The sequence below is a fragment of the Malus sylvestris genome, chromosome 6, assembly GCF_916048215.2.
Source record: "Malus sylvestris chromosome 6, drMalSylv7.2, whole genome shotgun sequence".
NCBI classification, from domain to species: Eukaryota; Viridiplantae; Streptophyta; class Magnoliopsida; order Rosales; family Rosaceae; genus Malus; species Malus sylvestris.
This window is the reverse complement of record NC_062265.1, coordinates 1,922,748-1,946,401: the sequence shown is the minus strand read 5'-3', so window position 1 is coordinate 1,946,401 and position 23,654 is coordinate 1,922,748. Positions and strand designations below refer to the sequence as shown.

Here is a 23,654-nt window from a genome sequence, read left to right as displayed (position 1 = left end):
AATGTTTTCAAATAGATCTTGAAACCACGAGAGCAGAGGTGAAAGCTGTTTGCAATTCCGGATTATAATGGTATAGTTATGGACATTTGAAATCGTTCACTAAACTATAGTTTTTAAATAAATAATTCCCACTTTGTGGGAAAGAGGTCAATCATGTAAGAGTTAGTGTGTACCAATCAGAAAAAAAATGGAAGGGACCAATTAGAATAAAGGTGGGGGCAGCTAATCAGGAGGAGGACCTCCCTTTTCCCGTCGACCACACCCACAACAAAACCAGTTTCGACCCGGTTCTAATTGCAGCCAATTTCTACCATTTTTCAGGCGAAATTCACCAATCCAACACCTATAAACTAGTCCATAACCTCCCCTCTACCACCTCTACCCAAATTTGAGGGTTTTTAGGCCCAAAATCGTGAGGAACTCCACCGGAGCATTGGAGGTGCTCGACGGTGATTCCGCCGTTCCAGCGAGTTACACCACCCATCACCACTCTTAATCAACTCCCCTTAGACCTAGGAACAAGACCCAATCAGTTGTAGGGGCGTTGGAACACCGAGGAAGGAGAATCGAAGCTCACTCATTCTAGGGTTCCAACAGGTGCGAGCCAAATTAGGGCCTTTCCCGGCCAAATTGGACTTGGCCACAGGTATAAAACTTGCTTTACTCATTGAGATTTTCATTTCTATAAAATTTGGTAATTTTTGGAATTAGTTGAATTTTTTGGTGATTTGGGACGGCCGGCCGATGTGTGCGGCAGCGCATGGAGGCGCGTGGGCCGAGGCATCCCTGACCTTTTTAGGCTAAATTTGATATTCCAATTTCATATGTGAAGTCCAAATGCCGAAATCTCATCGTTTGAACATAGTTTTATTAGAGACCTCCAATTGATTATTATGTGAATCGATGATCCAACCGTTGGATTATCATCAAGCTTTAATATATTATAGAACATAATATTTGAGGATATTAGGAATTTACGGATTGGGAATCCGACGTACGGATCTTTCCAAATTGGGTTTGTAAGTTCGTAAAATAAAACGTCAACCGTCACCTAATTCTAGCAATTGGTGGAGATCCGACTGTCGGATTGCAATGAGAATTTAATATGTTGTTCTATGAGCATAATGTGGACCTTTAGAAGTTACGGATCTGAAATCCAACATACAGATCTTCCGGATCGAATTATGTAGGATTGTGGACCTTACCGTTGACCGAGAGTCAGACTTTTGGTCAACATGTCTCGAAAAGTTCTAAATACTAACATGAGTACTACGGGAGACTTTAAGTGAAGTCTAGTGGGCCTACATTGGTTAGAGAGTGACTTGAACATATGTGATATGGCTATTACCTTGATTTCTTATATTAGTATTATTTGTGAATATGACTTGGTTTTATAATGTGATTTCTATTGAAATGTGATTTTATATATTTAGCCATAGACCTATGTTTATTAAACATGATTTGGCTTGTGTACTAATGATGATTATGATATGTGATTTGACATGCATATTTGAAATGTGATTGATTTGCATAGATGGTATGATACGATGAAATGTGAGGGCTAGTAATGGGCCGTTAACCCATTGCCATGGGGTTTGTTGCTCCGAAACTTCTTTCATATCCCATTTCATTATTTCATTTCTCACTTTGTTGACCATTCTAATTTAATACTTGTGATTTGTTTCATTTCGTTGAGCCATTGTAAATTGAGCACTTAATTCATGAGTTGTTTCTTTGAGTCGTTGATCTGTTCCTTGGTCCTCCGCAATTCTGTTGAGTGATGGTTTGAAATCTTATCCACTTGGATTCCGTTGAGTGATGGTTTAGGATCCCTTCTACTCCGCGATTATGTTGAGTGATGGTTCAGAATCGTATCCACTTGGATTCCGTTGAGTGATGGTTTAAAATCCCTTCTACTCTACGATTCTGTTGAGTGATGATCCGGAATCATATCCTCTTGGATTCCGTTAAGTGATGGTCCGTAATCCCTTTTACTCTGCAATTCCATTGAGTGATGGTCCGAAATCGTATCCACTGACTTGTTGGTTCTTGGGATTTGATATCAGTTTCAGAGATGTAGGCTTTGGTCGAACTGTGTCGTTCTAGTCCTGCATTTCAGCGTATGGTATGTGTTAGTGATTGGGGTGATTATTGGATGATGTTAGAATTCATAGGTATGGGTGAATGGCAAAATGATTAGAGAATATGATTGTGCTTCGTCGTTTGTTCTTTGACATATTGCATGATATGCATTGTGGTATATTGTTGAGACATAACGATTTATGTGATGATTGTTAGAGTATAGTGAAGGATGAACTACGAATGACTTGATCCCTGTTTAGGGTACGTAGGCAGTCTAACGAGGAGGTTAGATGCAGCCATAAAGTGTACGAAAAATTACTATGCGATTTGATTCTCGAGTTGTGATTTGCCATATCTCGGAGGCGAGGTATGTTGAGATACGGATATTTGGTGACGTCATGTGTTGATCATGGACGTATGTCGGGATCGGGGAGTGACATTTGTGGAGCCTAAAATAATCTCAAAAATTCTAAAGGCGACACGTGGACTTTTTTTCTCAAGAAAGACAAGATTGCCCTCAATAAATGTGTAGGCTTCTCAGATGCTCCCACGCGTAGCTCACACCACTGAAGGTCTCAGCAGCTGAATTCGACTGCCCACAGCTCACCTGCCCTTGGCAAGGAATTAAAGATAAGGATTAATTACCTAAATCCTATCTTTAATACATTCCCAATTGAAAATTGACTCAAATCAAGTAAGTAATCCCAATTTAAATAAATTAGGGATAATTACTCTATTATCTCAAGATATTACCTCCTATTTAATATCTTGAGAATATTTTGAGAATATTTCTCCATAAACACCTTGGCTAATACGATGCCGTCATGTGTAGGGTAAAACCCTAACACTATGGCTGGCCTATAAATACCCCATATTCTACCAAATTTTCAGAGCTTTTGCTACCCTAAAAAAGCCCTAAACATTTTATTCTCCTTAGAGAAACTGACTTAGGCATCAGAGATCCATTGGCCTAACTCCCCCCCCCCCCCCCACCTCATGGGCGTGTGAGGCTTAGGTGTTTGATCAAAGGTGTTGATTGTTTTGCAGATGCATTTTCGTCAAGACTGAAGACGGCGGAAATTTGCATCGACAATGTGCATTCATATAGGAAACGAGAATCACATCATTGCATATCTTGAAGATTATAATATCAATTTACTTGCCTAGTTTTAAGAAATAAACCCAATTTGATTTTATTCTAGTAATTCCAGTTTCCTTTATTCTAGGCTGTTGGTTTCATAGGAAATAAGGCCTATCATTCATCTTTGCTTGGCTATAAGATGTAAGCATTAAAGGTTTAAAGCAAAGTTCTTAAGTGCTAGGTTAGAAGAGTGATCTTAGTGAAACACTTCATACCTTTCATATTATTCATCATATTCATTTGTGTGAAGAAGTTGTGTCCATCTATGTGACGAAGTTGAGTGCAATCTCTTGAGTCGTGAGAAGAACCTGCTGAGTGAGTCGTGTTCATCCAAAAGAGAGCAAAAGAAAGATTGTGTGCTATAAGATTAAAAGTACCATAGAAAACTTCAAGTTTAGTAGATGTCGGTCTTGTTGAGTCTTGTAAAAGTACTTATTTCTTAATGGTTCTTTAATCGGTTGTGTGCCCATGAATTATATTGTTAGTCTTTTGTTCTTTTTTCTCTATTTCATTTTGTTCTTCACTGTTACGTAGTATGATTGAAATCGTACTTAAATCCTCGTTTGGAATTTTACTTGAGATTATTTATCTATTGGGTTTGGGTTCCTCGACCCAGCTATGTTTTCAAAGTAGATGCTATATCACTAAAATTCAACAACACCTTTGTAATTGCCATAACAAGATATCATCTGATTCACTAAAAAACAAAACATGTCAAGAGGAACCATCACTTTATTAGAGATCATTTGTACGTTAGATAATGTGATTGAATTACTCTATTGCAAATATGAGGATCAAACAGTTGATATATTTACTAAGGGTACGCTAAAAGAGAGTTTTGTATACCTCAGGGATTTGCAGGTGTCAAAACTAGAAACAATTTGAAGGAGAGTGTTGATGCCTAGACTGATTTCTAGCTTCCAATTTTTTGTATTAAACAAAAGTAATGGCTTAGTTTTTTCTGAATTTGTAACGGCCAAATATGTTGACTCAGTCCAAAATTACAAGTGTAGGGCTGAGATAGGTTTGCTTTGGTGTGAGGTTTAGAGTTGCTTTGGTGTGGGTCTTGAAGGCTTTTGTTAGCTAGCTAATTTAAATGAGATGTAAGGTGATATTGTGACCAAAACCTAAATCATTAAGGTATGTAAGTGACGTTTAAGCTGCAATGTTCTGCCTTAAGCCGTCACTTTTCTCTGAACTCCTCGTGGGTTTGTTTCTATTTTCTTCAATAAAATACAACAAGAATGAATCATGTATTTGAACATGCTGAACACGAAATTTGACAAGTTCAATGTTCAGAAGTTAAGCACCGAACATAAGAGTTGAGGATTAGCCGATAACCATGAACATGGAAATGGAGGTTCAATTAACCAATGCTAGCTGAACCCGCTTGCGATCTTCTCCTCCAAGTCGACTCCTGACCCTCATGATGCTGTTACAAAGTCTTGATACAATTTGGCTTCTTAGTGATGGAATTTTACATATTGTTGTATTCAACTCCAATGAATATAAGAACACTCGAGTCTCGTTTGGTTTGATTTCTTCTAAAAATTGATGGGGAGGAACAATTGGATGGCTAACCACCAACTTAAATGAACTCAAATAAAGACATAATTCACAAGAAGTTGCAAAGAGATGCTGGTTTCATGTATAATTAAGTTGAATTCTCAAAAGAGTGTGCATAGCTTGATGAATATTGGAGGAAAGTGGGTTCGGCAGCCCCATATTGAAGGGGAGGTTTTTGGATGAGAAGATATACCGTGTAAGATGGAGAATGATTTGGAAGGGGTAATTTTGGGAGATTTGGTGAGTGCGGAGAGTAGATGTTAAGTTTTTTAAATCTTGTAGAGTAAAAAGAGTTCCTTGGGTGAGGAGATAAAAGTTGGGTGTAATCAGAAGCTCCAATTCCATTTTAACAAACATAATATTGTCTTTGACTCATATCTTTAACAAACATAATATTGTCTTCAGTGAGTTCTATTTTGTCAAGTGATCGAATTATTTGTTCCATTTTGTTTTTGTACATATTTGCTTAACAGTGAAATGTTGAGAGTATGGATCTCATATTAGGTAAGGAAGGACCTTACATGTGCTTATAAGTAATTGAGTTGCTCTTCATATTGTCAATTAGTTTTATGATGAAATCTCAACTATTTTTTTTTTAACAAACGACATTATTTACACTGAGGGAAAAATGATGGGCTTATACTCACAATGGACTAACAATAATGTGGTTTAAATTTGCATTTGGCGAGAATTGAACCTAAAATCTCACTTACAAGTGAAGAGGAATATCACCAAACCATAGTACTAAGTGGCGATGGAATGTCAACTTTTGTCATGGTACAGACCAAATTGTCTCATGTGTAAAGCCCAACACTTGCTTCATCATAACAAACTTTTATCATGAGATAATTGAGGAGTACAAATCCTCTCTAGATTTAAAAAAACTAAGCCTAAGGATCAAATGATCCTAAATGTTGAAATTTAATCAAATGATTACAATTATTATAACTTTTAAAGAGGTTTTTTATTTGTAACTGTTGGATCAAATTTCAACGGTCCAGATTATTTGATTCTTAAACTTAATTTTTTTAGATCCAAAAAGAATCTGTACTCATAATTAAGACGTCTCATCGATGTTTTACAATAATGATAGATTGGGGCACGTACGTACTACGATGTTGGCCTTTTTCCTTCCATCCGTATCAAAGGTTTCGTTCCATCCCTATCAAAGGTTTTGTACCGCACACCTGTCCTCCTATCCCTGTGGTGTGACTGTTAAACGGTCCCATGCACAACGGGCGGAAACTTGGACGGAATCTCTCAACAACATGATTTTCTTTGCAACGAACAACATTTTTAATAGAAACGAAAAGAATCACATTCACAACTGGTGGAAACTTGGACGGAATATTCGGGAACCCTAGAGCGTCTGCATAACGCTATATAAGTACTGACCATCAACTTTTAGTTAGCATGTATACCACAAAATAAAAGTTCCAAATCCTTTGATCTTTTGCTGGTTCTTAAGCTCGTTACTGAAATGATGCCACCCTCAGTACTTCAGGTGAAACGATTGCAGCCGGAACTTATAACTCCAGTAAAGCCAACGCCTCAGGAAACAAAGTTTCTCTCAGATATTGACGATCAAGAAGGTTTGAGATTTCAGGTTCCAATCATCATGTGTTACAAAGACAACCCTTCACTTAATAAAAATCGTAATCCCGTTAAGGTGATTAGGGAAGCCTTAAGTAGAGCATTAGTGTATTACTACCCTTTAGCTGGAAGGCTTAGGGAAGGGCCTAACAGAAAGCTCATGGTTGATTGCAATGGTGAAGGTATCTTGTTTGTCGAGGCTTTTGCTAATGTCACACTTGAGCAACTAGGAGATAAAATTCTACCCCCTTGTCCACTCTTAGAGGAGTTCTTATTTAATTTTCCAAGCTCTAATGGAATTATTGGTTGTCCGTTGCTGCTGGTTCAGGTGAGTCAGAGTCAATTAATTATCAATTACATGTTATTTAGTTTTTCGTTTTCATATTTGGTCATAGCCATTAATTCTTTACAAAAAATTGGAAGTAGGTTAAGGGTATGAGTAGTGTTTTTTGCGTTAAGGTCGCATACACACGCAGAAGACTTTTTGTAAGAAATTAGTGCAATCAACAACATATGAAAATTTTAATGACAAATAAGGACATAAACAAGAAAGCACTAACAATATTGTAAATAAGTTGAAGTTTGGTTGCACCGCAACTGTTTTTAACTTTTTTCATAAAATTGACAACCCTTTTCATAAACGAAAATTTATCATACTGCCACCACACCCAAACTTGAACTTATCTATGATACTACCACACCTCTTTGTTCTTATGATTAAAGAAAGTCATTAGGTGGTTTTGGAAAGAAAAGATTATGAGACGCTTTTTCTTATTTTTCAAAACTAATTTTTCTTCGACAATCCTTATGTTTAACCCTATACATTCCAAAATTTGTATACACACCGAATAGAGGAAATTATATTTCTACATGGTATCTGCCTAATTAGGTCCTAGGTTTTCTACCAATCTCACATCACGTTTATTGTGTAGGTTTTCCTTTGCCGTTCTTCTTCTAGGTCTTTTGCCTGTCGTCATGTCGTCCTCTTTGTCTTATGTCTAAATTTTTCTCTTCTATAAGCGTTTTGTCTAATTCCTCTATATTTAAAGACTCTTTCAAGTAACCATAACATGCACAAGACTCTTTCAAAGAGACTCCATCTTTCTTGAATTTTATTCCTAATTTTTATGAAATTTTTGTTTCCTAATTAGATCATCTAATTTAGATGGTGTTTTTTTTTTTTTTTTTTTTTTTAAAGAATTGTTAACTAGCATGAATATGATGATCAAGAAAAAAGTCTAGTAACTAACTTTTGCAATATACAGGTGACCTGTCTTATATGTGGAGGTTTCATACTTGCATTGCGCCTAAACCACACAATGTGTGATGCACCTGGATTGCTCCTGTTCCTGACTGCCATTGCGGAGATGGCAAGAGGCGCACATGCACCATCTATTCTACCAGTGTGGGAGAGAGAGCTCTTGTTCGCTCGAGATCCACCAAGAATTACATGTGCTCATCATGAATATGAAGACGTGATTGATCATTCTGATGGTTTATATGCATCCAGTAACCAGTCAAACATGGTTCAACGATCTTTCTACTTTGGTGCCAAAGAGATGAGAGTCCTTCGAAAACAGATTCCACCCCACCTAATTTCCACTTGCTCCACATTTGACTTGATCACAGCTTGTTTGTGGAAATGTCGCACTCTTGCACTTAAAATTAATCCAAACCAGGCTGTTCGCTTTTCATGTGTTGTCAATGCACGGGGAAAGCACCACAATGTACGTCTTCCCTTGGGATACTATGGCAATGCATTTGCATTTCCAGCTGCAGTTTCAAAGGCTGAAGCTCTATGCAAAAATCCACTGGGATATGCTTTGGAGTTGGTGAAGAAGGCTAAAGCTACCATGAATGAAGAATACTTAAGATCAGTGGCAGATCTTTTGGTACTAAGAGGGCGACCTCAATATTCATCGACAGGAAGTTATTTTATAGTTTCTGATACAACGCGTGCAGGTTTTGGAGATGTCAATTTTGGATGGGGACAACCGGTATTTGCTGGACCCGCCAAGGCCTTGGATTTGATTAGCTTCTACGTTCAACACAAAAACAACACTGAGGATGGAATATTGGTACCAATGTGTTTGCCATTCTCGGCCATGGAGAGATTTCAGGAGGAACTAGAGAGGATTACTCAGGAACCTAAGGAGGATATATGTAAGAACCTTAGATCAACTAGGATCATGTCAATGATGTAAGTGTTAAACGTAATGCAGTTTCTGTAATGTAGAGTTATGTCTCTTGGAACTAATCCAAGAGTTATAGCTGTTATCAAAAGGTCTGAATGTTATTAAAAAATAGCCAATAATAAGATGGCCTAGTGTTGTAATAAAAAATTGAAAGCAATAAAATTAAATTTCAGTCGCCGTTCAAAAGTCATCCTCCATATATATTCTCTTGTATTCTTCCTTTCTGCAGTATAACTGAAAATTGTTGATCTTTCCTCCAACAGTAAGAATCAAATTGCCCATTTGTTAGACAATTTAGTAAGTTTTCAATGGATTTTTTGAAGTATCATGAAAATGTCAGGAAGTTTGAGCCTTTATTTCCTCAAACCAATAAGAGCAAAATGATATATAAGCGATCGAGAACACAAAAGTAAACTAATCACACACAATGATAGAAGCCTTGCTTACTGTAGGATCATATGGAGCAACAATTACAACCACTCAAATATTCTTCCCGCCCACTCGTAATTTATGGTTTTGAGATCTCCTTGACTCGTTCATTCTAGTTAAAATTTTCAGCCCTATTTTGTTAAAAGTTTGTTGAACTTGAATTGAGTTGAGACTCAAATTAAAGTAAAAATCAATCACTACCACGTTTAACATTTAGCACGACGAACATAAATTGGTCGGGCAAAGCTTAATAGCATCGTACAAACGTATGCAAGACAAAAACTTCGTTGCGCAGAATCTGTCGTGCAAAGATCATGAAGAAAGACTTTGTGCGATGAACAAAAGCATTGGTCGCGGAAAATAAGGTGTGACGGTTCCTCATTCGTCGCACCAAAGTTTTAGGAACGAATATGTTCGTCGCACAAAATGCCAAGATACAAACCTGGGACGACTAATATCCGTGTCTAAAAAGTTTGTGCGACGACATATTCTTGTGTGACGAAAGTGAGTTATTGCAAAAAAGTATGCACGATGAAGCTATTCGTCCCGCAAAAAAAAAACATTTTTTTGTTCTGGCTTTAATTTTATAATAAAATAAAAAAAATAAAATAGAAATAAAAAAATGTAACGAATTTATTTAAAATAAAAATAAAATGTATGTACAAGGAAAATGTTTTAAAAGTTAGGGACTAAACAACTAAGAAAAAAAAGGTGGAATAATCTATAGGGTCGTCGTTCACATGTAGATGGAAAGATCGGGGCAAGAAGGGCTCGGGGTTCTGAGGTCGAAGGGGCGGAGTGCTTGGGTTGGAGGGGCTAGCACATTGACAAGGGACGAATATCTGGGAGTCTAATGCCGAACTACTGAGGGCCTGTATAATTAGTGACATCTGGCTCTTATACAAGGCGAGCTCAATCCTAAGGTCGGCCACCTCTGCTGTCAAAACTGTCACCTCACCCTTCGACTGGGAGGATGAAAAGGCTCAAGGTTCCCGCCGTCGAGCATTCCTCATCCCCCTACAATACGTCCTTAGCCTTCGTCCGAGAGTCTGATGCAAGGTGTCTGTAAGGATCTGAAACCCCGTATCCTCGGGGGGGGGGGGGATCCACAGACTCAAGCAGAGTCTTGAGAGGAAGCTGGGAGGCAGACTCCTGAAGAACCAATTACCTCTTCCCCATCATCGTCGCAAGTTTAATATAACATGAAATATTAATAATAACATTTACCTCTTCCCCATCATCGTCGCAAGTTTAATATAACATGAAATATTAATAATAACATTCAAATAATAACCATGATACTTGAATGCGTAAGATAGTAATTATAATTGAAGAATACTTGCATGAAGGGACTCGGCCAACTCATCCTTGGGTCGAACATAAACGTTTGCAAAGACATCGATCTCCGAGAATTTTGAACCCCCCCCCCCCCCCGCGCAAATAGAACAAGATAAGAAAAATGTTAGTATGAAAGAAAATTAATATTATTGACATATTAAAAATTGAATATGAAAAGTTTTATTATTACCTACTGCCGCGCCTCCATCCTATATGAGAAGGTCCTCGAACCCGAATGATGGAGAAGAGTCTTCTTCTCCAGATTGATCTTGTTGGCTTTCGTCTTCTTCTGTTATACAAAAAATAAATGTATTAGTTCTAATTTAAATGAAATATAAAAAAATCAATAAATATTAGTAAGAAAAGTATAATACTTTTAGACTTAATATAAAAAATGTACCACATAGCCGGGCTCCTAAAAATGATTGCAGAGCCACACCCAATTTTTTCCCGATCCTCAAACTCCTTTGGGCAACCCTCCTCAAGAGCGACTTGCGGATCATCAACTGTCTGAAAATATTGTTGCATGTCTCTTTTCCACTGCTTGTACCGTTCAGTGAAGAGCATGTTGACGTACGCCAACATATTGTCGTTGATGTCGTCGAAATTGTAATTCGTTTGCAATGTAACAAATTAATTACATACATTAAGTAATATAAATATATAAAATTTAAAGAAAAAGCAATAAAAAGGCATGATACTTATCGACAAATAAGTGTGCACCTTCATCCTCACCTCGTTTGACATTGCCTTCCAAGACTTCTATCGCATAGGGCAATAGGTCCAAACGACGTGACCAATGTCATGGGCCAATGCGTTATGTTTCTCCAGCGTTGGTGCAACATGATGCCAGTCATTGTGTCCGATCGTGATACGTCCGTTAGTCAGTTGGGTGACCTTCACCTTCTTCAACTAGCGACACGGTCCCCGGGTATTTTTCTTTGCTGAAAAAAATAAAAAAAAGTCAAACAAACACTACAAATTATACTAAAATTTCGGCAGAACCTCAAACTCCCTTAAAGGTATAACAATTCCCAAACCCTGGACATTGTAATAATAATATATGATATCCAACAACAATCACAATTAGGGGTGGACAAACGGGGCATGGACCCACTGGTAGGGGCGGGTTTAAGCGGTTCGAGGCGGGTCCAATTTTTTTTTAAATTTGAAACGGGACGGGGCAGGGCGAGTCCTAATTGCTGAGGAAACGAGTCCCCAACCTGGACCGTTTCCACCATCCAAAAATTTGTCTGTCTCTCAAACAATACTCTCAATCTCTCTCACTTACTCTCCCTCTCTTTCATATATATCCCTCACCTCTGCAACTCACTCTCTCGCCCCTCTGCAACTCACTCTATCGGGATTTCTATACTGAAATTGCAAAGTGTCAAGCAAATAAACATCAATAATTTGATAAACTGAAAATGGAGTGACAAAACTAAGAAAGAAGTAACTTTTACCGCTATAACAACAGCATCCGTCAGAAAATACATGAAGTCACCATCATATCAAGTTGCACACAGACTTGGTCAATATGCAAGTGACAAGTGAAAAAAAAAAATATCCCACCGGTGGGAACTGGACTCATGATTTGCAAATGGTGGGTGCAAAGTGTGAAATTCCAACCTGGCTTGCACCAAACAACGCCCTTATTGCTTTTCCATTAGTTGTAAGACTTTGTTCAATGATACGTGTGAAGTTTTTGATTTTCCTCTATTGATTTGAGTGAAAGGAATACATTATAAAGATGTACAATGACCCTTCATATTCCAAGGTATAGAGAATACTTCCAATTGCTAAATACAATGAATAAGAATAATTAAAGAACCATACAATTAATTACAATCATATAAACTGATAAATGGGAAAATTATCTTTAACTAACTGCCTTTACTAAGAGTGGCTCCATCGGGATGAGTTGCTCGAGGGACAGTGGGCGGAGCTGGGCTTGATTGCATGAGGGAGGAAGCCCAGCGTTGGCTGGCGAGGGAGCCCGAGCAGGCCCGAGGGAGAGGCCCGTGGATTCGTGCTGGCCCGAGTGCCTGAGGTGGGTCTGACGTCAGACGCCTTTTTAAAATTTTTTTTCGATTTGGGCGACATCAACCATCTCTCCTTTGCTTTTCTAGGCGACGTCTCTGGCCTCATCTCCACCTCCATCCGCTCCGCCCTCGACTGCCCCCTCAACTATGCTCGATCCTACCTCACCGAACTTCTCCCCCTCTGCGTCCGCCGCGTTGTCTACCTCAACTCCGACCTCATCCTCGTCGACGACATTGCCAAGCTCTCTGCCACTCCCCTCGGAGGCGGCGCCGTCCTGGCCGCCCCGGAGTACTACAACACCAACTTCACCTCCTACTTCACCTTTGCCTTCTGGTCCAACCCCTCCCTCTCCCTCACCTTCGCCGACCGCCACACCTGCTACTTTAACACTGGTGTGCTGCTCTGCTGTGTGTCGGAAGTGCAGCAAAAAAAAATGGTAGAAGTTTCTAGGAAGACATTTCAAAAGGAAGAGATAAATTAATAATATAATATTAATTTATACAAAATAAGTAATATAATATTAATTATAAATAAAAAAAATACTAATATTTTATTACCTATTGTCAGGGCTATTGAAGTGCAACGGTGGATATGCAAAAGGCGATTACTATTTATTAAGGGCAGTTACTGTTCACTGGGTGGATAACATAGTGTATTGCCTGGGGGGGGGCTTTCCCACGGTGGAACTGCTCTAACAATATGAGTAGCTACTTGAAGTGCAGCTTTACATTGTGGACCTGCAGACTCCAAGGTGAAGCCCTCGAGATGGCTAGTTGTAAATCTACGCAATGTGGACTGGAATTTGTATCTCAACACTCTCTTCTGGAATCTCAACTATTGGGACTCGATAAGTACACTTGCTGGAGAGGTAGAAAAACCAAAGAAAACTCTCCCAAAGGCTCTGTTTTATGCTTTGATATTAGTTGTTCTTGGATATTTCTTCCCGCTCTTAATGGGTACTAGGGCTGTTCCACTCGACCGTGAGTTGTGGACAAATGGATATTTCTCAGATATCGCTAAGATTAATGGGGGAGTTTGGTTGAGATGGTGGATCCAAGGAGCTGCAGCAGTGTCGAATATGGGGATGTTCGTTGCTGAAATGAGCAGCGACTCCTTCCAACTTCTTGGGATGGCAGAACAAGGGATGCTCCCTAAGTTTTTTGGTAAGCGGTCTCGTCATGGAACCTCAGTGATTGGCATTTTGTTCTCAGCTTCTGGAGTCCTTTAGTTATCTTGGTTGAGCTTCCAAGAGATTGTAGCTGAAGAAAACTTGTTGTACTGTTTTGGAATTATTTTGGAGTTTATATCATTCATACGGTTAAGGGTGAAGTACCCAGCTACATCTCGTCCTTACAAGATACCCGTTGGAACAGTTGGAGCCATTCTTATGTGTATTCCTCCAACCATACTGATTTGTGTAGTTTTGGCTCTTTCGACACTTAAGATCGTGGTTGTGAGCCTTGTCGCTATATTGATCGGCCTTGTGATGCAGCCCTGTCTCACTTACGTCGAGAGAAAGAGGTGGATGAAGTTCTCCGTCAGTGCTGACCTCCCAGATCTTCACGGTGCTAATCAGGAGGGTGTTGGTTCCATAAGACATTAGTAAGTCCTCAATATATATGCAAAGTCATTGTATACTGACTACTGCAGTCTGCAGGACGTTGGTGTTGAAGCAATGACTGCTCGCTACCGTATACAATTGCATTGCTCGAACACAGAGATCCGGAGAGGACATTTGCAGAAACTTTGAAATGTAGGATGCATGTTGTGACTTGTGGGAGGGATGTATATTGCATGTCCTTCCCTGGAGGTGACATACAAATATAAAAAAATTCACCAACTCCTAGTCTCCTATAACTTCGGCGTTCTAGTTTTATAATTCCATCATTTCAAAATTCATGTTTTAATGCATCATTTGATTCAAAGATCTTGAAATTACATTGAATTCAGAATTGCCAAATCTTTCTTGCAATTGAAAAGCTCCGTTGTTCTTTGAATTTGCAACAAATTTTTCTTTTTGACAAAGCGATATTCCTTATGTACGAGAAATTTGAACTCAGGTGTAAGGAGCGGACAAATTGAGTTCCCTCCAAATCTGCACAATACACATAATTATGGTGTTTCAAGTACCTTAACTGTTATTAAAACGATATACCAAATCCAACGTTACCCGTGATGCACTGAAATAATAATGAAGATTGTTGAAAATATAATATGTGTTTCATTAAATATCATCCGTACATTTTACTTTGCATCAAATGTAACGTTCTAGTGTAGATTTTGCAACTTCACCTTTTAGTTGGCAAATAATATCCAACAAAAGAAAATGATAAAATTCAATGAAGGTCGATACAATTATTATTTTTTGTTTCTGTATTTTGTTAGCCCAAAATTTGCATATAAAATCCCGTACATATAAATAGACACCTGTCAAGGCGCCAACTCCATTTTCTTAGAAAATTTGAAATTTTCAAAACACAGCCGAGAGAGGAAAAACTGAAAGAAGACGAGTAAGCGACCGGAGAGATGAAGAAAAGCGGCGGAAGCGGAAGCGGAAGTCGAACCCGGAGATGCTTAACCGCGAACTTTCTGGAAACTGGGTTACAATTTCCAGTGGCTTCTTCCCCTGCAAACCAACCGTCACCGAAATCGCCAATTTTCATTACCAGCAGCAGGCGCAAGAGGGCGGCCGACGCTGCCGGAGGAGAAGCCTCAGCCCCTGTTGCAGCGGCGCTCATGGAATCCCCCAAAAGTAACGCTTTAGCTTCGATTACTGATCTCAAGCACCTCGCCTCCTCTCGTCTCCGCGATCTCAAGCTCCACGTCGACAGATCCCACTCTGAGATCCTCAAGGATTTTGATTCCTCTCAATCTCGCCTCCACAAGCGATTCAAGGTCTCTCTCTCTCTCTCTCTCTCATATTGATTCTCTGTTGTCGTATTTTTGCATTATTTAGTCTCGGAGTTGGTGGATTAGTGTCTGTTTGGTTGCTGAGAAAATATCTGAGAAAACAGAAATTTGAATTTTCGCTAAATAATAACATTATGTTGATTTAATCTCACTTTCATATCATAATTAAATCTCATTACTGTTATAAGGTCTGCTAAAGCAAAATAAATGTAAATCTAATTAATTCTTAATTATAATTAAAACTCAATGTCTATTTAATGTAAGGTTTTGTCTGCTGAATGATGAACTAGTACTCAGTGGTAGTAATAGTTAGGGAAGAGGAGCATTAGAATTCAGTCTAGGGCACGATTTTTTCGCCTAATTATACGTCTCTTTGTGCCGTCAGATCCAGAGCCAGGCATGCCAACAAGTGTTGGATGAAGCAGATAAGGAATACAAGAAGATGACCCAAAGGATTACTGAAAGTCGGGAAGCAATGGCGGTATATTAATCTAGTCTTTCTTTGTTTCGTTTACTTACTTCTGATTGTATGTTTGTAGTGCTTATTCATCAAGTGCATCCTACTGCTTTTTTATCAGGCTTCATATGCAGAGTTCATGGCAGATGCACAGACCACCGCTTCTCGTGGTATGTCTTCAGTTTAAAACCTCTCTGACATGCTTAAAATATGTGGATTTTTTGTAAGTTATGTCTTGGTAATAATGTCGTACTGATGGAGTCTGGATTCAATCATCTCTACTAACCAACATTCTATGTTGCATTATCATCAAAACATTTGAGAGACGTCGTTCATTTTGAGGGTTTGACAAGTGATTATTGTGTCCATATGTGGAAATCGTTTTTAATCTCATGTTCGAAGTGATACAGGTTGGATAACATTTCTTTATCTGTTAAGTTTCACATTGCTATTAAAACTATTGGGACAATAATGGCTAACTATTTAGTGTGCTAACTTAGGTTCTTCAGTTTGTTAGCTGTTTTGTTTTCCGTTTAGCGTCTGTTTTTTCGTTCTCTTCACTGCTCCCTTTTAATTAGTTCCCGACCCTACGCTGGAGCTTGTTCAGGTGGGGTTTTAGGCTCTGTCCCTTTTGAGTTTTCTTGTTTGCCTTGTTGCCTTTGTTCTAAGAAGCGAATCATTGATAAAAAACAAGATATTGTATAACTGCGGAGAAGAGAAAGAAGATTGAACAAACAAGAAAAGAGTGACAAATAATAAATTGCTTCCTATGAATCATTAATAATGACTTATAAGTGCTTGGTAACAAATTAACAATCTAACTTGAGCCAACAATGTATAAACTACTGTTATTCATTCTGAGTACTTTTTCTCTGGGTTGTATTTCATACTTTTCAGCTTGCAAAACATCAATCGCTGAGCTTTCGCAGTCCTTTGAGAAACAAATCGATGCTCTTCGCAGCCGTTATGGCATGTCAACAAATTAGCAATCAATTGTCCTTGCAATATGATCTACTGAAAACCTTAGGTGAGTGTTCTACTTTTTAAAACTGTTTACTGCTGGTGGGATGATTCAGTTTTAAGTGTTTTTAAGTGTCTGATTACGCTGTTCTGTTTTACTGCATATGCTGTACATAAATTTACATTCATTACAACCTGTACTAGATTTGAGAAAGAAAAAGAGAGGAGAGAAAGTAGGTTGTCAGTTGTAGAGTATCGGATGGATGCTCGTGATGGGATATTAATGAATTGCTAGAACAAGGGAGACATCTTTTAATAGATTCAAAGGAGTTCAGATACTTGTGCTATTTCATCTATTTTGGTGGAACATTGTTGGATCAATTAATCTTCAGACTCGTAAATGTCGACCTAACAAGCAAATATAACACTTAATAAACAGCTGCACAATTCATATCTCCAAGTTTGAGTGAGAAATACGACATTACTTGCATATCTCCACCTATGTTTGAGTAAGAAATATGACAATACTTGCGTGTCTCCAACTATGTTTGCGTAAGTTCGAGTAAGAAATATGACAATACTTGCGTGTCTCCAAACTAGACGGAGACAAGCGATTTGGGGGGTGGGAATCGAATTCAGTTTCTATTTCAATATAACCTGCAAAAGTATTTATATGAATTATCATACCCTGAGCTCGTTCATAGTTTATAGCCCTCGTACCTTCATATGCAGGTTTTTTACGTTGTTGGTTTGTGTTTTCAGGCATGTATAGTGGTGACGATAGCAATCGAGACTCCAACGGATCTTGAACAAGAACGACTGATTGGATCAAAAGGGATTTGAAACCATAGCTTGTAGTGGTTTCATTACTAAACAGAAAACTGCATTTCAAAGTATATTTGTGGTAACATGATGAAACATAAAGTCATTGGGTTGTGCATGAGTGGCTGAATGTTACGCTAGTAAATAATTTAGACCAGTGCTTAGCTTTGTGCCTAATGTGTCTATTGAGTTAAGCCCTAAATAATTAATTAGTTCACAAAATTAAATCCGAATATGTTAAGATCTTAATTTCCTTCTTACCCTCTAATTTAAGATGTTAATTTCCTACTTGCATTGGATTTATTTTGATTTCCATGCCAATAAGAGTCCTTTTTCGAGGGTTGTGAGCGCGTTTCCACAAAGGTAACTGGTTACAAGTAAGAGGTCATAGCATGGACGATCCTTACCCGTGAAGTTAGTTTACTGAGAGCTTGTGATGGCCTCCTCGACATTAGACAGAAAAATGATACGCCAAATGAAAATCTGCGCCCAAGTCTTCAGTTTCATCAAGAATCCATGGTCTCTCATGTCCATTGCTAGGCACAGAATGGCGCCGAAACATACCCTTCTTATCTTCGACGGAGTGTCTCGGTTGCAAACTTGCAATTTTTGAGTGTGGCAAAAACAAGTGAGCATTCCAGACATTAAGCTATCTGCTGAGAAGAAAACAGTTGCCAAATGCAACCTTCGACATACAGAGCTTTTGCAAACCATGAAGGCATACATGACCAAGTAAACTCTGTATTAGCCTAGCTTAAACCAATTCGAGCCATTGCCCAACAACGAAAGTAAAAGGCAACAGAGAACGACTTTGAAACACAGTTTTATTTGGAAGACGGAGAAAAAAAGAACACACTTTCTAACAAGTCTTTAACCGTTGATACCCTATAAACGTAGTACAAAGAGCTACATGTTGCTTAGGCTACAGCAGTTAGCTGCTTGACTAAGGTCGTTCTACCACACTAGTCTCTTCTAGAAGCTTCATTCCTCCTCGTCTTGCATATCATCGGCAGTTAGAAGATGATTCAGTGCAACTTTGGCCTTTTTACGTTCCCCTGCGGCTTCCTCAGCGTCATTTTTGTCTCCCTTCCGCTTCAGACTTTCATCCTCAGCCTGTTTATTGTTCCCAGAGGTTGCAGCTCCACCTTCCGGTTTCACTTCTTCCTGCACGGATGTCTTTGGATCAGATTCTTTATCTGTCTGTTTACCATCCATATCTTCTGTCTTGGATGACCTTTCACACTCTTCTAAACAAGAGCGGACATCATCGCTGTTAGCAAGATCAAGAGGGGTCTTCCCAGCTTTTGTCTTCGCACTCAGATTGGCACCTTTCTTTACCAGATACTTGATAAGCTCGACATGGGACCCTTGAACAGCATAGTGCAGCGGAGTGAGGCCTTTGCGAGTGGAAGCTTTTACAGAAGCCCCAGACGAAAGCAGAGTGCGAACGACCTCCAAATGTCCCTTTTGGGCAGCAAAGTGTATAGCACCCATATCGTCCATAGCAGCAGCACCAACATCCGCCTTGTGGCTACAGAGAAAATTCACCACCTCCGTTTGGCCAGACCATGCCGCTAAATGTAGTCTTTGATCAAGACCACTTGTCAAGGAAACATAATTTGAATTCTACATTGTGGACACTGGACACTACAATACGAAGATTAAACTTGAACAGGGCACGAAACTTAGATCGAAAAGATTTCAGGAAACTAGGAAATTTAACGATGAATAAATACTCAGCACAAAAACCCGAGCCAGCTACTTTCTAAGTTGCCCGGAAAGTAAAGCAAGTCGAGTAACTAAGAACAAATCTTTACAATTTACATCCATATGAACAATGCGGTGACTAAATACATCTTTTTCGGATAATCGATGTAAAGGATTCGGCCATTTATTATCCTACAACGCCACTGCGCTCGGTTTATGCGATTCATAGCATCATGGCATTCAAAATTGAAGCAAATTCATTCATATATACATTCTCACAGGCAGTGAAGTGTGTGTAGAGAGAGAGAGAGAGAGAGAGAGAGAGAGAGAGAGAGAAGGATACGGAGTTCTGGAGTGCTTGTCTCTGGAATTGACGGCGAGAGGGTTGGAGGCGAGAATTGACTGCAGTGAAGGAAGATTACCGGACCTTGCAGCTGCGTGAACATTTTCGCTCGCCATGTGCCTTCTTCTCTCTTCAGCTACTGAAACACAACAACGAGGAAAAGGTGTAAATTGCAGTGTCTGAATTTATCAAAAACCCTAAAATCCTTCGACACTCAAACAGACCATCCTTCAAATTAATTTAAAATTTTAAAACTGAAAAAAAATTTAACATTTTTTTTATAAAAGCAAATAGATAATTATAAAATTATCTTTTGGAAAAAAAAAAGAGTAAATTGTAGCAATGGTCTCTCAACTTCAATCAAATTGAAGTAATAGTCCCTCAACTGCTATAATCATTTTTATCAATTTTGTCAAAATTTTGTCAAAATAAGTTATGTTGGAATAACTATTTATATAATTAGGATCCCTCAACTCATCAGAGTGTGTAATTATGGTCATTTTCGTCAACTACATCAAAAATTTTGTCAGAACGAGTTATGTTGGAAGGACCATTGCCACAATTTGGTTAAATTTAAGGGACCATTTCTTAAGTTGAATTAAAGTTAAGGGACCAATAATAATGAATTTTTACTTAAGGAACCATTACTCTAATTGAATTAAAGTTAAAGGATCGTAGCTACAATTTACTATTTGAGAAATATTCGAAGGCATCGAACCTTCGATGTGCCGTAGAGCTCTAGTACGAATTAGTAACTTAATGCAAGGCTAAACATTCAATTTTTATTTAAGCATTTGTCAAACGTTCGTCTTTACAACGATTAATCAAAATTCAAAATCGATTCAGTATTTAGCTATTATATAAGACTAGATTTAGAATAAAAAAAAGAGTCTGGAGATTCGCTGTTTGAATACGTAGTGCCATGCATCTCAAATCTTCACAAATTGCCGAAGATCAGTGTAATGGCACCATAAATTGCCACTTCTCGCCCTCTTTACATTCGTACGAGTGTGCTTGATGCATGCAAATTTTCTAATTACTATTTTAATCAGTTATTACCATTTCCTTCATTTGAACAAATCTAAAAAGTTCTTATCATTTAACGATCAATTCGGAAAATCTATGATTGAAATCTTTAATATTCTTTTAGTTATTTCTTGTATTTACACAATATAGTTACCCGCTAGTACTAAGAACATCCAAAATCCTAATGTGCTATGAAATAATTATTATCCTTTGATTACCTTTTGAAAAACCTATGAATGAAATCTTCAGTTGTGTTTGATATTTAAGCCCAATATTGTCACCCATTGTTACTATAAACTTAAAGAAACCTCATAAACGAAAGAAAGATGAGAAAGTGAGGAAGAAACCTATGTAGAATTAGAGACAACTTCCAAAACAAGGTGGAATAAACAAGAATCAGAGGTATCCTCCCGAAGAAGATCATTCCCTTCTCTTTTTTTCGAAGAAAATGATGATATTGACAAAATCGATGAAATAAAAAAGATCCAAGTCATGATCTTACACACGAAAAGTTTACATGCTGAATACTAAGTAATTTGTTTTCTAAACCTATTTCTTGTAGGATTTGCATATGTCATATTTTCTATTCTTACAGAGTTCGACTAAACTGCATTTTTAATGATAGGATTTTTACCACCTGTAAAAGTAGGGATAAAAATACTTAAAAATATTTGTAAGAGAACAAGGTAGTTGTAGTATAAACGACTCAAACAAGGTTGTTTCCACAGTGATTGATTGAATAATTTGTATTTAAACTAATTCTTAATTAACTATTTAAAACAAAGTTTCAAAAATGTTGATTTTATGACCTAGAATATTAAAAACGAATTTTAAATTAAAACAATTAAAGAAACCAATTTGAAAGGGAACAATCTTAGAAAATAATGATAGAAGGACACTAAGGTTCCGCCATCATCTTAACAATCTTATGTAGTTTTACCAATTACTTATGAATTACACGTGCAACTTTGAAGGTTAGGTTTTCTTAATGCATATTCTACTCGTGGTATTCAAGTTAGAACGTATATCAAACATGTAATCCATCTGTGGTATTCAGATCAAATATAAACATGCATGACTCATTACGTTTTGTGAAAACCCTTTGAAAAATCATGTAACCCCTACGACGCGGTATTCACCCTAGGTGAAATTACAACTATCAATTACTAGAAGCAATACTTAATCCCCCGGTGGTATTCTGACTGAATTGCATCCGATTACTTATCTAAACATCCTAATGGTCGCGAATCATTAAAATACAAAGACAGTTTAAACACAGTGATTAATAATTCAAAGTATGCATGCATAATATCATAAGTAATTAAATAAAAACTACATATTTAGCTCAAGGCATCACCCTAGCGAACGAAAATTAGTTACGAACAACCATAAAACAAAAGGAATTTGATTGAAATAGAAAAAGAATAGAAAACACCTTGAAATACAAATCGTCAAAGCCTAACTAAGTTCTCCAAATTGATGCATTCCCTTTTCTAATGGCTAAATAGCCTTATTTATACTACTACAAAATAAAATCCTTACTAGAAAAGGTCTTCTAAAAATTAGGAAACATGATAGAATAAGATAATTAGGAAAAAAAAGGTTTCCTATTTGAACTGAAATTTGGACTTCTCAGAAAATCAGACTTTTGACCGACTAAATCAACTCCGATTTGGTCCCAAAAGGTCTCTTATTAAAGCTTGAGACGTCCCCAACAAATCCTCATAAGGAATCTTCCTTAAAATATGTCATCTTGCCCTCAAAAATACCCAAAACGTCCAGAAATGTCAATTTGGAAAAGCTGTGCGGTGGGCCTTCTTTTTATAATCAAACGACTTGGTAGAAAAATATAGAATTTTGATACAACATCTTGAAAGACTCACGAACATCCTCCAATTAGAATCACTCCAAAATTCATCCGTTTGATCACTTTTTGCTCCAGATGAAGTCAAATATCCTACATTGAAAATACATAACAAAGTATCAAAGTTCTACCAAAATAACCAATAAATTATAACTAAGAATAGGATAAAATATATGGTATAATATGGACTCATCAGACAACAAAGAAAATGAGTTTAAATGGAATAAATCTAGAGATCTCAAAGAAAATGAGTATAGTAGGAATAGATTTAGAGACTCACCTTGAAGCAACTTAGGTTCTTGAGAGAAATGCCAAAAATTTGAAGACAAAGCAACTAAGGTGTTAAACTCATTCAAAGGGTTTAGCCCTCTATTCTCTCCCGTCCTGGTGAGAGTCCTTCTCTCTCTTTGAGAGTTTCTTCCATCGTCTATGCGCGTTTCACTTCCGATTCTGATCTCCCTCTCGGTGTCGGCCCTAGCTATGGCTAGGGTTGGTGGCAACCCCCTGTTTCCTTTTCTTTTTATTTTCTCCTACCTGCATTTTCCCTGCTTTTGTTCCCGATCTCTTGTCCTCTATACCTTCTTCCTGTCCAATTCCCTAATCTGAGCCTCAAATTCTGATTCCCTTTCACTCCTTCCATCTCCGTCTCTTCCCCCCTTCGTTTCTGTCCTTCCTTCTCAGACCACTTCACCCCTTCCCCTTACGCAACCACAATCTGCACTCCCATCTTCTTACCGCGGTGTGTCGCGACTTTATTGGAAGGTGAGTAGAGCTCTTGCTCGGGTGTTTGCACCACCTCCTTCCTTGTCTTTGCCTTTCTTGGTGCTCTCTCTGATGGGGGTGTTTTCCCATTGGGTTCCTTGATTTTGGGAGTCGATTTTGTGGTGTTGTTTGCAGGGTGCTGGTGCAATGGTTTCCTTCCTCACCGGGGTTTTGATTAGTTGGTTCGCTGGGCAACTAGTGATGGTGGCGTTGGAGATTTTCGACGACGGCGAGGACCTCAAGGTTCTAGGATGTTCTAGCTTTCTCTGTGCTTGTTCTAAGCCCCAAGCTTTGTTTTGGGCTATTTTGTGTGGCCTTTTGAGATCCAATGTTTTGATTTATACTTATGTTGTTGGTGGACCTCTTTGTATCTTAGTTTGGCCTTTGGCCCTGGAATAAAATGTCCAGTTTACCAA

General features: G+C 38.2%; 3 protein-coding genes and 1 pseudogene across 9 annotated transcripts in view; 3 read left to right on the top strand and 1 right to left on the bottom strand.

Moving 5' to 3' along the window:
• LOC126625923 (probable polyamine transporter At1g31830) overlaps window positions 1–17,785 on the top strand; it is a 35,962-nt gene extending 18,177 nt beyond the window's left edge. For 3 of the 7 annotated variants that reach the window (XR_007624518.1, XR_007624509.1, XR_007624510.1), the window contains 2 exons: window positions 16,652–16,781; window positions 17,477–17,548. Coding sequence is in view for 1 of the 7 variants with exons in the window: in XM_050295052.1 (XP_050151009.1) it covers window positions 14,914–15,282; window positions 15,683–15,778; window positions 15,876–15,924; window positions 16,652–16,740 (603 nt within the window). In the remaining 6 variants the exon portion in view is untranslated. Of the gene's footprint in view, window positions 1–14,829; window positions 15,283–15,682; window positions 15,779–15,875; window positions 15,925–16,651; window positions 16,782–17,476 lie in introns of those variants that run through there. The other 4 variants (XM_050295052.1, XR_007624517.1, XR_007624516.1 and 1 more) reach the window with 4 other exon arrangements.
• LOC126625926 (alcohol acyl transferase 2-like) lies at window positions 6,131–8,763 on the top strand. The gene is made up of 2 exons (XM_050295053.1): window positions 6,131–6,710; window positions 7,648–8,763. The coding sequence occupies exons 1-2, from the start codon at window positions 6,270–6,272 to the stop codon at window positions 8,584–8,586; spliced, it is 1,380 nt and encodes a 459-aa protein (XP_050151010.1). The 5' UTR covers window positions 6,131–6,269; the 3' UTR covers window positions 8,587–8,763.
• LOC126625928 (probable polyamine transporter At1g31830) lies at window positions 13,133–14,366 on the top strand (annotated as a pseudogene).
• Window positions 17,786–18,343: 558 nt separating the features above from the next.
• On the bottom strand, window positions 18,344–19,811 carry LOC126625927 (uncharacterized). Its single transcript, XM_050295054.1, has 2 exons — window positions 19,587–19,811; window positions 18,344–19,121 (listed from the first exon to the last, which is right to left on the bottom strand). Exons 1-2 carry the CDS (start codon window positions 19,700–19,702, stop codon window positions 18,518–18,520), a joined length of 720 nt encoding a protein of 239 aa, XP_050151011.1. The 5' UTR covers window positions 19,703–19,811; the 3' UTR covers window positions 18,344–18,517.
• Window positions 19,812–23,654: the final 3,843 nt, after the last annotated feature.